The following is a 15,761-nucleotide window of genomic DNA, read 5'->3' on the forward strand; positions in this document are numbered from 1 at the left end:
ATAAATATAAAAGAAACTTTTATTCACTTGTATATTAGAGAGTAAAATACATGGTGTATATATAAGAAAAAGATTAAGACCTAGCTGAAACAAAAAAGGAAAGTTGGGTCAAACAAACAAAGCCCAATAATTTAAAATAGAAAATTAAATATATTAACACCCCCTCAAGCTGGGGAGTAGATATTTATCAGGCCCAGCTTGGATTTGAGAGTAGAGAATTGTGCGGAAGCAAGGGGCTTGGTGAATATGTCAGCAACTTGCATTGCAGAAGTAATGGGCAGTAGTTTGAGGAGATCAGAGTTAAGTTTTTCACGAACTAGGTGGCAATCAATTTCGATATGCTTGGTTCGTTCATGAAAAACTTGATTGGAAGCTATTTGAAGGGCAGATTTGTTGTCACAGTACAGGGTTGCAGGCTGGGAGAGAGGAAGATGTAAATCCTGAAGGAGGTAAGACAACCATTGTAACTCACATGTGGTGGTGGCAAGGGCTCTATACTCGGCTTCAGAGGAGCTGCGGGAGATAGTTGACTGCTTCTTTGATTTCCATGATATTAGGGAGTCTCCTAAGTAGATGGAATATCCAGTGACAGATTTGCGTGTGGTAGGACATGTTGCCCAGTCAGAGTCACTAAAACCACAAAGGTGAAGTGAACTAGTGTGAGAAAAATATAGTCCTTCACCAGGGGTGCCATTGAGGTAACGCAAAAGACGTGAGACAACTTGCTGATGATGAGTTGTGGGTGCAGATATGAATTGGCTTAAATTGTGGACAGCGAAGGTGATGTCTGGTCGCGTGTTGGTTAAGTAAATTAGACGTCCAAGGAGTCTTCTGTATTGAGAAGTGGCATCAGCATCGAGAGGTGAGCCTTGGTCGGGAGAGAGACGGGTGGTGTGAGTCATAGGAGTGGCCACAGGTGCAGAGTCAAGCATGCCAGTTTCTTGAAGGAGATCAAGAGTATACTTGCGTTGACTTAAATGAAGACCAGTACTGTTGCGAGCAATTTCCAGTCCCAAAAAGTAAGTGAGATTACCTAAATTTTTTATCTTGAAGTGATGGTGAAGGGATGCAGTAATTGTATTGATTTCCTCCGTGTCATCACCAGTTAAGAGCAAGTCATCAACATAAACAAGAATAACAGTGAGTTTATCATTATTATATTTAAGAAAAAGAGAGTGATCAGCAATAGAAATAAAGTAATTATTTGATAAAAGAAAAGTAAAAAGTTTGGCGTACCATTGGCGACCAGCTTGACGAAGGCCATACAAAGATCGTTGAAGCTTGCAAACATGCTGGGGAGAAGGAAGAGAGAGGCCAGGTGGGGGGGTCATGTATATCTCTTCATGGAGATCACCATGAAGAAATGCATTATTGACATCAAGTTGTTTTAAAATCCAATTTTTGGTAGTGGCAATAGCAAGCAGAAGGCGGAGGGTAGTGAGTTTAGCAACAGGTGCAAAAGTGTCTAAGAAATCAAGTCCTTCAAGTTGGGTAAACCCTTTGGCAACAACTCTAGCTTTGTGGCGCTCAATAGTGCCATCAGAATGGTATTTGATTTTATATACCCATTTACAACCAATAGTTTTCTTTCCTGGAGGGAGAGGGGTAAGTTGCCAAGTATTGTTAGCAGCAAGAGCTTGAAGTTCATCTTGCATGGCAGATTGCCAAGAAGCATGTTTGGAGGCTTCGTTATATGTCCGAGGTTCAGGATGAGAATTGATAGAGGAAATAACATTTCTAAAATTGGAAGATAAGGAATTGTAAGACAAGTAATTATGAATAGGATATCTACTACTTACAGTGTTGGTTGCAGTGTGGAAATCTGCAAGATAGGCAGGTTGTCGGTGAGGACGAGCTGATCTTCTTGGAAATTGGGGTGAGATGCTTCCTGAAGATGCAGGCGGTGATAATTCTGATGGAGGTGCAATGTTGGATGCAGGAGCAGAGGCACTATTTGTTGGAAGATCATAGGATAATGAGGCTGGTGGAGGAACAGTATTGGGTGCAGGAGTAGAGGCACATGGCTCGACAGGAGGTGCAGTATCAGAAAAAAAATCAAAAGCAGAATTATATGCATTAGAAATAGGGAGATATAAAGTGTTAGGGTCCTTAGGCAAGCCACTGTCCAATTTATATGGAAAGTGGTTTTCATGAAAGATTACATGTCTTGATATCTCTATGCTATGAAACTTTAAATTTAAGATAATATAACCTTTTGTATTTTGCGGGAAGCCAAGAAAAATACCTTTGATAGATCTATCATCTAATTTTTTCCTATGTGCAGTAATGGTACTAGCATAACAGAGACAACCAAACACTTTTAGAAAGGAAATGTCATATGGTTTTCCAAAAAACTTTTCATGAGGAGTGATGTTATCAAGTAATGGAGTAGGAATTGCATTTATTAAGAAAACAACATGATTTACAGCAAATTCCCAAAAAATGGGAGGAAGATTTGCTTGAAAAAGTAAAGCCCGGGTTACATTTAGTATGTGTTGATGTTTACGTTCTACAATGTCATTTTGTTGTGGTGTTTCAACACAAGATTTTTGATGTATAATTCCCTTTGAAGCATAAAAATTTGACATAGCAAACTCAACACCATTGTCAGTACGAATCGTTTTGATATTAGTTTTGAAATGATTTTGAACGAAAACAGTGAAGTTAATGATGTGTTGACGCACTTCAGATTTGTTATGCAGCAGAATAACCCAAGTATAACGCGAGTAATCATCAACAATAGTCAAGAAATAACGAAAACCTTGCATGGAAATTATGGAACATGGTCCCCAAATATCAAAGTGTACAAGATCAAAAATAGCAGAGGTAACAGTATTACTTAAAGTGAAAGGAAGTTTTCTCTGTTTTGCACGACTACAAGTGTCACATACATGATGAGTATCAACCGTAATAAAAGAGTATTGTTTGCTTAAGACATGTAATCTTTCATGTGAAGGGTGTCCTAGTCTATAATGCCATAGTGTTTTGTTTGTGATATTACAATTAATAAAATGAGCAAAACAATGCGGTTTAGAACGACTAGAAGCAGGCAAGGTAGTGACAAGGTACAAGCCAGCGCTGGCTTTAACTGTACCAATCCTCTCTTGGGTGAGATTGTCTTGTATAATGCAGTGGGTTGAAGTGAAAGTTAAAGTGCATTTAAGTTGGTGTGTGAGTTTAGAAACAGATATTAAGTTTAATTGAAAACGAGGCACGTATAACACATCAGACAAATAAAACTTATCAGAAAAACGTACTAAACCAAAATATGTGGCATAAACAGTTTGGCCATTTGGAAGACTAATTAAGACAGGTTTAATTTTAGTATAAGTAGTAAAAACGTTCAAATTGTGACAAACATGATCAGTGGCACCAGAATCAATAATCCAAGATTCTTTTATAGAAGATAGTGAAGAGAGAAACTTACCTGTTGAAGAATGCTCAGTATTGGGGATTTCATCCGTAGAGATGGTGCCGACTTGATTAATTTGAGTGTGAGGGGCAGGATCCTCAAGGTTTTGCTGACGCAAAATGTTGGTAAGGAATTGGCACTGTTGTGATGTAAGTTGAATCCCCTTTACATCCTGTTCTTTAAGAAAAAGCTCAGAAAAAGTGTCAGTAGTAATCATATTATTGGCTTGGGATGTCCCATTGGTGAATTTGTAGCCAGGAGGGAACCCATGCTTTTTATAACAGGTGTCAACAGTGTGGCCAAGACGATTACAAAAAGTGCAGACTTTTGTAGTAAAAGAAAACTTTGAGGTTTTAACATTACTAGAAGGAAAACCCACTTTGCGAAAACAAACCGCCTCAGTATGACCATATTTACCACAAAAATTGCATGTAATAGTGTGACTACTATTAAGACTATGAAGACTAGGGTTTTCATTAAACATTGCCTAAAAGATTTTTAAAACCAATCAAGATTTTGAAAGAGAACAGAAAAAAATAAAATAACCAAGAACAACAAAGAGGGAAATAAAAATCAGAGAGAAGCGCAGCAGAACTCTTCATTCGAAGAGCTCTTATACCATATTACAGTAAATGAAGATGAATATTCCTTGTCTGATGTGATGCTTTAATGTAGCGTACGTAATCGCACGTAATCGTAATGAAGAAAGAGAGGTTTTGATGAACCCTAATTGTAGAGAAAATAAATATAAAAGAAACTTTTATTCACTTGTATATTAGAGAGTAAAATACATGGTGTATATATAAGAAAAAGATTAAGACCTAGCTGAAACAGAAAAGGAAAGTTGGATCAAACAAACAAAGCTCAATAATTTAAAATAGAAAATTAAATATATTAACAGTTTTCGCCCTTCAACATTTTATATTCTTTCAAATAATTGATATAAATATTAGATAATTTATAAAAAAATATTTACATGTATAAGTATTTATTTTCAATTTTAAACAACAACAAAAATGTGGGATTTAAAAAAAATAAAATTATACAATATAATAATACAATTAAGTAATTTTTCTATTCGACAAAGTGATTTAACTAAGTTGGTTTTACATGGTGCTAGGCGTTATAAATTCATTGACTAGTGTTCAATTATAAAGTTTGCGTCTGAAAGATAAAAAGAGTAACTACACTGAACTAAAGAGGTTTTGAACCAAAGTAAATCTTAGACCTTTTGAAGTCAATTTCTTCCTGCACCCCCACAAGGTTGCGTAAAGACAAAACTGTTCGTATATAAATTGTACTTTTTTTATTATGGATTATGAAATCCAGTAAATTTTCGAATTGGCGCATCCGGTAATCTTCAGGATTGATGCTTCCGCTAGTACATGAATGATAGTGTTAATCCAAAATAAAAAATGCAAAACATCCATAATTGAAAAAAACATTCTCTATCCGCCAATCCGTAATTCAAAATATGCATTCCAGATTCAAAAATTCATAATTGAAAAAAATCATTATGGATCCACCAATCCATAATAGAAATTAGGCTTCCAGATTTAGCAATCTGAAAATCAATAATTTATGCAAACTTTGCTTCCGGAACACCCCCTCATCCGGAATGCAATTCACTTCCGGATTGATGAATCCGTAACACACTCCCAAATCCAGAAATTGTGGGGGTTAGTTTTGGAATTTACAAAATTATGGGGGTGCAGGAAGAAAAATGTAGGGGTGCAGGAAGAAACTGCCCCTTTTGAATCTCCGTCTTTGTGGGTTTGGTTTTTCTTCTTGCACCTTCATGGTTTCTTCTTGTGGCACCCCATACTTCTTAATATATTAAAAATATTTTTTTATTGATTTTTTTTTCAAAATAAGTTATCCCAAAAACTCTGAATTATAGAATTCAGAAGGTGTTTATGAATTGAAAATACCTTACTATTCTATAATCCAAAATGAATTTAAAAAATATATATATTCTCAATTATAAAATAGAACAACATGTGTGCTTACGTTAATAGACTAAGTTGTTGCCTTCTTCATAATGTTGTTTCCAGTGAAGATAATAGAACTCAAGGTGAGTTAGCAATGTACATGGCTTTATCTCAACCACTTACACTCTATTAACGTTTTGTCCTTCATTTGCAGATGCAGACCAAACACACAATTCAATTTTGTCTAGTTTCGCAAAAATTCATGACAAGACAACGACCAATTTGGGATCATTTTTTACTCAAGTCAAACTTAAAGATAAATTTAGTATGTTTGTTTAATAAAAAAAAGTTTGTGCATGTAATATGTAATTTAACAAGAATGTATTCACAGTAAAAAAAAATATTTAATCAGTAGTTATTGTGTTGTGTATTATTTACTTTTTTAAAACACATTTGGGATTTGTTTTACAAGTTTATGATGTACGAATATTTAACTAGCGGTTACATAGTACAAAAACATGTAGAAATAAAGATAACAATTAAAATGTGAAGAAGAAATGCAAGTCATAATACTTTTTTCATAATATCATGATAAATCAAATTAGAATTGTGTTTTTTATCATAACTCGATCACTAATTTCTCAAACAATCTATATATAAGATAAACTGTATAAATTTAACTCAGTTTTTTTCTGTCAATAGATCGAGGTTTTTAGTCGAAAGGTTAATGTTTAATATTTATGGATGGGTTGAATTCTTAAGACATGAATGAGTCAAAAGACATACTTAAAGATATTTGGGTAAATATCTCAATGTAACTGAGAGATACACTCTCATGATTTCAGAAAATCACTAGATACGTTTTGATGAACTCGTTATCTAGCCCATATAAGTGGAGATCAAAGTCAACCTATAAAATAGGACTCCTAAAGGGAGAAAAAATACGTTTTTGATATCCTAGGAGAACACACCAAATATATTAGCACTGACTTGAGCGTCGGAGTGCAATCGTAAGTACCCGACCGGTACTAACACATCAGCGAATTGTGTATCCAATAGAGAGGTATTACCTAGGTCCCATCATCCACTCAGGTACAATTTTAGTTTAAAAATGAGCATGTTACATTTACTTTAAAAAAAATAGGGAATAAAAACATTGAAAGTGAAAGACCAAAAGAAGAATGGTGATACTAGGCTAATTAAAAGGAATGTTAGAAATTTGTATACTTACGTAACAATAAATTAGATTTTAGAAAACCAAAACACTACGCACACATATTTTCATTAATTATCAGTTAGTTATCTGATTTCCTTAATATTTCACTTTAATTAGTTTGATTATTTAATTAATGATTTCATTAATATTATAAATGATTTTTATATTATTAATCAATAAAAGATAAACACATAATAAATTTGTTGATTTTTATTAAAAATAACTACAGTCACATTTAACATGTTTTTTTTGTGTGTGATTAATAGTGTACATTTTTTGTTATTGTTAATAATGCATAAAGATTCAATTCGAATATTTTCTTTAGAAAATTGCAAGGACGGGCTCGAAATTTGTACCCAAAAAAAACACATGCACCCCAAAAACAAAAATTGCCCCTTTGGTGCGTCTAAGGACAGTGATGGATCTCTGATTTATGCAGTTATAAGTTTTGAATAAAATCCCACCCACAAAAATTACACTATTTCATTATTCATTTTAATGAGATAAGTTGGAAAACAAATAATAAAAAAGAAAAATATTGACGTCATCAAACGAAATCTTCCTGTACACCTAATAATTAATATCCATAATAATTCATATCCTGAGACTTAAAATAATTTATATGCCCTTAAAAACAGACAGTATATTAATTTTAAGACAAATTCTACCTCCGCTTAATATCTCTTATGAAACTTCGTATAAATCATATTAATTATTAATTATAAAAAGTCGGTTTTAAGTTTTTCAAAAAAAATTAAATGAAACATAATTTTATATTTTTAAATAATTTTTATATTTTGTATTTTTTTACTTTCTTTTTAGTTACAATACTTTTGCTCTTTTTTACTCTAGTAATAGATAGGACAATTTTATCATCTGACATGATTTATCCACATTTTTTTTAGGATTTGAGTTTTTTTAGTTAAATTTTTTTCTTTAGGTGATATTTAAAAATCCTATTAAAAAAATAATTATTCCTAAACTATTGATGGTTTTATGAAGTTGATTTTTATTGTAATATGAAACAAATTGTGAACTTTGGAACTAAAAGTTTATTCTACAGTATGAAGATAGTGTTTTTTCTAGTTTTATAATTCAGTTTTACATCCTGTTTTTTATAGATTTTGTAATTTTTTAATTATACAATAAGTGAATAAAAAACACGTCCGTTATTATTAAAAATATCACAAAACGTATTTTAATCATCAAAGTTCATCACTAGTCATCACAAATAATCACCACTAATTAAAAATAAATAAATAAAACACCACACTCTTCACCATACTCAAAAAAATATTGTGGAATTAAAAAAAAATATAAAGATAAAAAATGAAAATACCCAAAGAATTTACCTAATTTTAATAATATTACTTGAACAGCTTGGCATAAAAAATATTAAAAATACTATAAAAAAAATAATACAAGTATTTATAATTACTTGTAGGTTCGAAAATTGTAAGAACGTATTTATGTTTGAATTTAATTTAAGGGGATGTTTGGAGAAGATTGGGTAGCGTGGGATGTTAGGAATGGTGGATGTCACCATCTCACGTATTGCTAAGGCTAAACTCAAAAGAAAAGGCCAAAAGAAAGATAAGGAAGCTAGAGTGAAGGACGTTCTCAAATATTTTAATCATTTTTTCTCAACTTAATCCAACTCTTATCTATAGCTCCTTATTCTCACCATAAAATATTACGCATTATTACGTAGTAATCCATTAATAATAATATTTGTGGTCCTCACTTCCTACATCCCATCAAATATCGCCCAGTTATTCCAGATTCGCCTACGGATTCCATTTTAAGCAAAAAGTGAAATAAAAATGGACATCAAATATTATTAAACTCTAATTTTTCGTCACCCCTTGATATAATCCATTTTTCATCATTATCATCCTACACTTCACACTTTAATACTGTTATGAACATGATATATGCAGACAATTCATAGTGAAAATTAGAAACAAAAAGAATTTTCATTATTTTTTATATTTATTTTTGTTAGAAAGTCAATTTTAAATTTAATTTAATTTTATAAAATTAATTATTTTTAAAGTGAAGTTTATATATTATAAGAATATAAATTTATACGTTAGATTATATATTAATGGATGATTTGATAAATAATCTAATTATGAATAAGATAAATTTTAATCAAATATCATTTTAAAAATTAATTTTTAAATTTAATTCAATTTTATAAAATATTTTTAAAATAAATTTTGTACCTACTATTAAAAAGTTTTTATATATAATTTGTGTAAGATCTTTAACAATTTTAAATATTTAATTAGAAATAAAAAATTAATTATGAAAATGAGAAAATTTATGAAATTTTGTATATAATGATAATGATAATCACGTGGATACATATTATAAAATATCCACAAGTGTAATGATTTACTATTAATATGAATACTTTATTTTATTTTAGATTAATAAATTAACGAGATGATAAGTATACTTTAATTATATGAAATTGATTGTTCTTTGTCCTCGGTTTAGGTTACATTAACTTCATACCACCAGTTCAATTTCCAAATTCATTAAAGAAAAATACTATTAATTCTTTAAATGAATCTTAAGATAAATTACCATATACTTTTTTAAATAATTAATAGAAAAAATTTATAAAATAAAAATTAATTTTTAAAATAAAAAGTAATTAGACGTTATAATTACATAATTATAGACTATTTTATAAATTAAAAAAATTAATTTTTAAATTAGTTTCTATTATTGTTAAATGATTTTTAAATTGATATATAATTAGAAACCAAAACTTTTGTTACCAAATTTAGAATTTAAATAATTTGTAGTTAGAACTTTGATAACTACTTATATACCAATTTAGAAACTATAACAATAATATAAACTAATTTTAAAATTAATTCTTTTTAATCACTAAAATAGTCTCTAATATAATTATTATAGTAATTAATTATTTTTTATTTATAAAAATAGTGACAATAAAATTATTTTTCATAGGCTCTCACAGTTGAAATATCTTAACCTTGGGTATAATTTTTGCTGTTCAGTAATAACTGAATAATTTTGGAGAATAAGAAATTGAAGCATCAAAATTATGTCTACTAATATAAGATTGGTGAAAATTTTAATACCAACATTGTGTTGGGATGAAATTTAGGTATATCGAAATTTTTAGCGAATTTTACATTTCATTTGTCAAAAATAATTTTGATATATATGTATAATTAAGTGAAGAAAATATGACTAAATCAGGATAAATTTGTGAGAAAAATATATTAAACTTTCCAAAAAAAATGTTAAACTTTCAAAAGATATTCCACTTAAATTTTTTATTATTAATTATTTTTTAAAATAATTATATATATTGATATTGATGTAGAGGAGAGAAAATAAACTATAATAATATACCTTATGAGACACATTCTATAAAAAGATATTAATTAATCTAAAGTAAATAAAAAGTTTAAATTAAGAAAAAGTTATTTCAGATATTGTTTGTAGTAAGTAAATTTTTAAGCCTAAATTAGATTCATAAAATTTTGGTTTGTATAACGAGGTTGGCCTACATCTATATCTTTGTTAGCTTTTTTCTGTACACAAGTTTCTTTTAATTTTACTCTTATTTAATATATCTCATTTTATTAATATATCTCATTTTATTATTACAGTGAATTATTTTGTTATTTCATATAAATTACTTAAAAAATAATTATTTTTTAATTTAATATTAATGTAGAATTTTTATAGGCAAACTAAATCCTCATTCTTTCCTCAATTCTTTATTTAAAGGCAACAATAGGAAGAAAGAGACAACATACTCTCACACGTTCTATACAAAATCTCACGTATAAAATAAAATAACTTTCATTTTCAATCACTCTCTTCACCCCATTTCAAGCAACTATATATTTTGGTAAAACCATTATTCTCTTGTATCTACTATCAAGTCAATCTTAGCTTTAACATGAACATTATTACACTTTCAGATTCCAAAACTATCAATGAAAAAAGAAAAACAACTTAAAAAAAAAAATTTGTTTAATCAATTTATATTTTTTTTACATATTATTTTTTATTTTTCATTTTCAGTTCATCAAAAATCATTTTTTTTATGTATATTTAATTTCTATCATTATGAAAATTGAGTATAAAAAAATACGAATACAACATAATTTTACCTATATTTTTGCTAATTTATAATAAATGAAATATCTTAAATTTTTGTTGGGATCTTCAATAAATTTTTTAATATTTTTTATTAAAAGTAGTATCTTTAATTTATATATATTGTGTCTCGAGAAATTCAATGAAAATAACGTTATATCTATACAAAAAATGTAAATAAAAATGAAATTTTGGAAAAGAAAAAGAAAAACAAATAGAGTCTTTATAAGGCGGTAAGACTCGCGATTGCCACACGAAATGAAATAGCGTTGCCATTCTCCTAATCTCATTCTCATCCTCTTCTTTCGTCTCTCACTCTCATCCGTTACCATGGATCCCTACAAGGTATTGCTATTCACTGTTCTCTTCTTTTATTGCCTAATGTTTTCCGATTCCACCATTAGTAAACTCTCCAAATCTTCTTCGTTTTCTCCGTTTCTTTTATCTCAACGTGTTCAATTTTTTATTGTTAATTAAAACTTGTGATCTCTTTGAAATTTGAGCTTCGTGGAGCAACTACTGTTGTGTGAATCGATTATTAGACTTTGTTTGCTTACTGGTGTTTTTTGTGATGCAGCACCGGCCATCCAGCGCTTTCAATTCTCCCTTCTGGACTACAAATTCTGGTGCTCCTGTTTATAACAACAACTCCTCTTTAACTGTTGGAGCTAGAGGTATCGATCCTAGCTGAAATTGTTGCATAATCACGCATTTGAGTGATTTCTTGTTTGCTAAAATTGTTAAACTTTCCCTTGTTTTGATGCCAGCGAAGTAGAATCCTCTTAAATAATATAATTTTGTGGGCTTTATTGTGCTTTGTAAGGTCTATTAGTGCAGGACATGTGGACCATGTGACTGACTATGTGTAGACTATAGCTGACTCTGGTTTTTGTAGTTAGTTACTACCCTTGGTAATTACAGTTCACTGAATATTCAGAATGCAACATCTAAGCCATGTTCAGAAAAAACTTTTCAATAAGCATGTATGGGTGGAAAAAGGAAAAATATTGTTTTTAGTTCTTGAATATTCCGTTGAACGCGATCAAGGTCCATGTACGTTTCTATCTGGTCTTCGAACTTTAAAAAAAAATTGAATTTAGATTCTCCTAACTTTAGAAAAATGATGAATTTTAGAACGGAGGAATTAAACTCTATGTAGGACTAAATTCATCAATTTTTGAAAATATTGGGATGTTAATCATGTTTAACAAAAGTAGGCTAAAATCCTTTTTTCCCCGAAAAAAGAGATTTTTTTTTTGGCTTAGATTAGTTTATACATTAACTAATTTGTAAAAGTGCTATCATTTAGTTTCTCCAAGAGTTGATTTTATTTTATGCATAAGTTAATTTGAGTTTTGTGGGAGAAACTTCTTTAGTTTTCCTTCATATTTTTTTCCTTATTAGGATTCATGAAAAAGTTTATCGAAATAGAATCGTACTAGTATGTATTCATTCTTTGCCCTATTTCTATCATAGAGATTGTATATGTCTAAGTGTAGTTTAATCTTTGATTTCACTTATCTATGTTGCAACATGGTAGTTACAGTTACGTGGAAAAATATTATGAGTCTTTTATTTGCGGAGGAATATGGCGGTCAATTCCAGTTTTTTCTTTTCCTATACTTTTGCGAGGGTGCCAATTGGATGGTGGCTTATTATGTGTTTGTCACACTGTTGAATAGCTGGATTGAATTCGGATGAATATTATTTAATCAGAAAAGAGGAAATTTATGTTATTTTATCCATTTTGGCAGGTCCAATTCTCCTGGAGGATTATCATCTTGTGGAAAAGCTTGCAAACTTTGACAGGGAACGGATCCCAGAACGTGTTGTCCATGCCAGGGGAGCTAGTGCAAAGGGTTTCTTTGAGGTCACACATGACGTTTCTCACCTGACATGTGCAGATTTCCTTCGAGCTCCTGGAGTTCAGACACCAGTAATTGTCCGTTTTTCAACTGTCATCCATGAGCGTGGTAGCCCTGAAACTTTGAGGGACCCTCGAGGTTTTGCTGTGAAATTTTACACCAGAGAGGTATTGATTAATGAACGTATTGCATGTTTTAGAACATGTTTATGAAATTTTTTCCAAAACATTTCAGCTGCAGTTGGTGAAAAATAACCTGTTTAAAACTAAGCTCCTTGTATAGCTTAAACTCAACTTTCTTGTACAGAGACAACTAGAAGAATCAAATATTTAGTTTAACCTGTAAAGAAATCTTCACTGTAACTGAGGGTGCTAGTTGAGTATTTGAAAAGCCATAAAGTTTTAGAAAGAAGGAAATATGGCAGTAGTAGTACTTTGGTATTGTACATTATTCCAAATTTTTCCTTGTGAAACAGGGTAACTTCGATCTTGTTGGAAACAACCTTCCCGTCTTCTTTGTACGCGATGGCATGAAGTTTCCAGATATGGTCCATGCTCTTAAACCCAACCCTAAAAACCACATCCAGGAGAATTGGAGGATCCTTGACTTCTTCTCTCACTTTCCGGAAAGCCTTCACATGTTCTCCTTTTTATTTGATGATTTGGGTGTTCCACAAGATTACAGGCATATGGATGGTTTTGGAGTTAACACATATACCTTGATCAGCAAGGCTGGGAAAGCAGTGTATGTGAAATTTCACTGGAAGACCGTGAGTGGTGTGAAGTGTCTATTGGAGGAAGAGGCCATTAAGGTGGGAGGAGCCAACCATAGCCATGCTACTCAAGACCTTCATGATTCCATTGCTGCTGGTAACTATCCTGAGTGGAAACTGTTCATTCAGACAATAGATCCTGCACACGAAGACAAATTTGACTTTGACCCTCTTGATGTAACCAAAACTTGGCCCGAGGACATTATACCCTTGCAGCCTGTTGGTCGCTTGGTCCTGAATAAGAACATAGATAACTTCTTCGCCGAGAATGAGCAACTTGCATTTTGCCCTGCCATAGTGGTTCCTGGTGTATATTACTCAGATGATAAGATGCTTCAAACCAGGATATTCTCTTATGCCGATTCACAGAGGCACAGGCTTGGACCAAACTATCTGCAACTTCCTGCCAATGCTCCCAAGTGTGCTCACCACAACAATCACCATGAAGGTTTCATGAATTTCATCCACAGGGATGAGGAGGTAACTTAAGGTTTTAATTCTTATATTTTCTTATTTGTTTCCTGCATGAGAAGCCGGTTGCCTTGTTAACTACATTATTGCTGTTAATTCACGCACATTCTGATTGGGTGATATTGCTATCAATTCTGTAGTTATTATTACATTTTTTTTTCTTGGGACTAAACCTTGCCAATTTATAGGTCAATTACTTCCCTTCGAGGTATGATTCTGTTCGTCATGCAGAAAGTTTCCCCATACCTCCTGCTATCTGCTCTGGAAGGCGTGAAAAGGTTAGATTTTATCAATTGGGTAATGCAAATGTGGAGCATCTGTTAGCAAAGGAATCCACCTGCCATGGGTTTCGGTTTTGATTGCGTAGTTCCTTTCAGTTTTTGTTTTTCTAAGAAACCAAATTACACATTTTATAATTCTAATAAAAATTTCTGAAAATTCAAACTTCAAAGCATTAGTCAAAACGTGTATTCCTTTGATATGCTTTTCTATTCTAATCTGTTAGACAAAATACTGTTGCTGAGCAAATATATAAAATTGATCCGACGAGAAAGGAAACAAATAAGTGGACCCATAGCATTGTTAAATGTTTCTTCATTGTAGAAGAAACAAATCACACATTGCTTTTGGATAGAAGAGATTAATGCTCTATAAACAAATGACAAGATTTTGAAAAACAATAAATAGCTCTGGTCAAAACTATTGAAATGCTGCCGATATTAGTTAGTGCAAGAATGTATGAACAGCTCTACTCCTTAATGCAGTGTGGAATTGAGAAGGAGAACAACTTCAAGCAGGCTGGAGAGAGATTCCGATCTTGGGCACCTGACAGGTTCCTGTTATAAACTACTGATATGTTCAATAGGAAATATGTGATATGTTCAATAGGAAATATGTTTGGTGATGTCTGATGTCGGGTTTTCTCTTCTGTGCAGGCAAGATAGATTTATCCGCCGATGGGTTGATGCTTTATCTGACCCACGTGTCACCCATGAAATCCGCAGCGTCTGGATATCATACTGGTCTCAGGTGAGATAATGAGATTTAGATTTTAGGCATGTTAATTTATCAGTACTGGGTATGGTTTGCTCACATGATGTTCTTTTCTTGGAATTGTCATGCAGGCTGACCGTTCTCTTGGCCAAAAGATAGCATCTCATCTGAACATGAGGCCAAACATTTAATGTTGTTGCCAACCCCAGAATGATTGCGAGAGTTGCGGTCGTGTAAAGAGTACCATAAGGATGTCATTTTGAAACCTTTGGAAGGACTAATCCTTTTCTTGCATTATTATGTTGTATAACTCATTGGATTCCATGCATGCAACTCGTTGAGCTATCTCGATGCCGTTTGTGTGTTAGTATTTATTTACCTTATCGGCATGTTTCCCTGCTATTGTTGTGGACTATGTGTTCCTCCTTGTTATTCTATTAAGAAAGTATTAAATAAAAACAGTAACGATAATTTGAAATTATTCTAAACTTTTATTACCATATATACATCTAAGCACATATGATTCAATTGTTAGAGATAGTCTGACATGATCGGCTGGAAATTTAGATTAGAAACGCAATGGGTCCAATGAAGCTGCTTCATATTATTGTTTTTCGGGTTTGTTCAAAAATCAATATGAAAATCGACCAATAACATAATGTCAACATGAATTTGTAGGGTGGCTTGTGTTGATTTGAACTTCCATTCTTCCTATCATTTAACATGTATGGCTTTAGTTTCTACAATCTCTTGGAGAAACTGATTGAAGGAATAATAGTTATAAAAGTTGTAGAATCTAATTGAACAAAATAAGAAATAAGAGAACTGATGTATTTTATTTGATTTAATTCAACCAAAAAATAAAATAAAAATAAAAATATATATATATATATATATATAAATAAATAAATAAAATTATAACTATGAGCAATAACTAACCACTAAT

General features: G+C 31.4%; 1 protein-coding gene across 1 annotated transcript; it reads left to right on the plus strand.

The window, feature by feature from the left end:
* Positions 1 to 10,864: 10,864 nt before the first annotated feature.
* Positions 10,865 to 15,296, plus strand: LOC137821182 (catalase-4). Its single transcript, XM_068625652.1, has 8 exons — positions 10,865 to 11,059; positions 11,292 to 11,388; positions 12,469 to 12,746; positions 13,055 to 13,831; positions 14,011 to 14,100; positions 14,587 to 14,654; positions 14,758 to 14,851; positions 14,947 to 15,296. The coding sequence occupies exons 1-8, from the start codon at positions 11,045 to 11,047 to the stop codon at positions 15,004 to 15,006; spliced, it is 1,479 nt and encodes a 492-aa protein (XP_068481753.1). The 5' UTR covers positions 10,865 to 11,044; the 3' UTR covers positions 15,007 to 15,296.
* The last annotated feature ends 465 nt before the right edge of the window (positions 15,297 to 15,761 follow it).

This window comes from Phaseolus vulgaris, chromosome 9 (genome assembly GCF_000499845.2).
Source record: "Phaseolus vulgaris cultivar G19833 chromosome 9, P. vulgaris v2.0, whole genome shotgun sequence".
NCBI lineage: Eukaryota > Viridiplantae > Streptophyta > Magnoliopsida > Fabales > Fabaceae > Phaseolus > Phaseolus vulgaris.

What these genes read in the sequence shown, in the direction of transcription:
- LOC137821182 (XM_068625652.1), top strand. An exon ending in TGAAATTTTACACCAGAGAG is followed by an intron (nt 12,747 to 13,054) that starts GTATTGATTAAT and finishes CTTGTGAAACAG; the next exon opens with GGTAACTTCGATCTTGTTGG. An exon ending in GCTCTGGAAGGCGTGAAAAG is followed by an intron (nt 14,101 to 14,586) that starts GTTAGATTTTAT and finishes TCCTTAATGCAG; the next exon opens with TGTGGAATTGAGAAGGAGAA.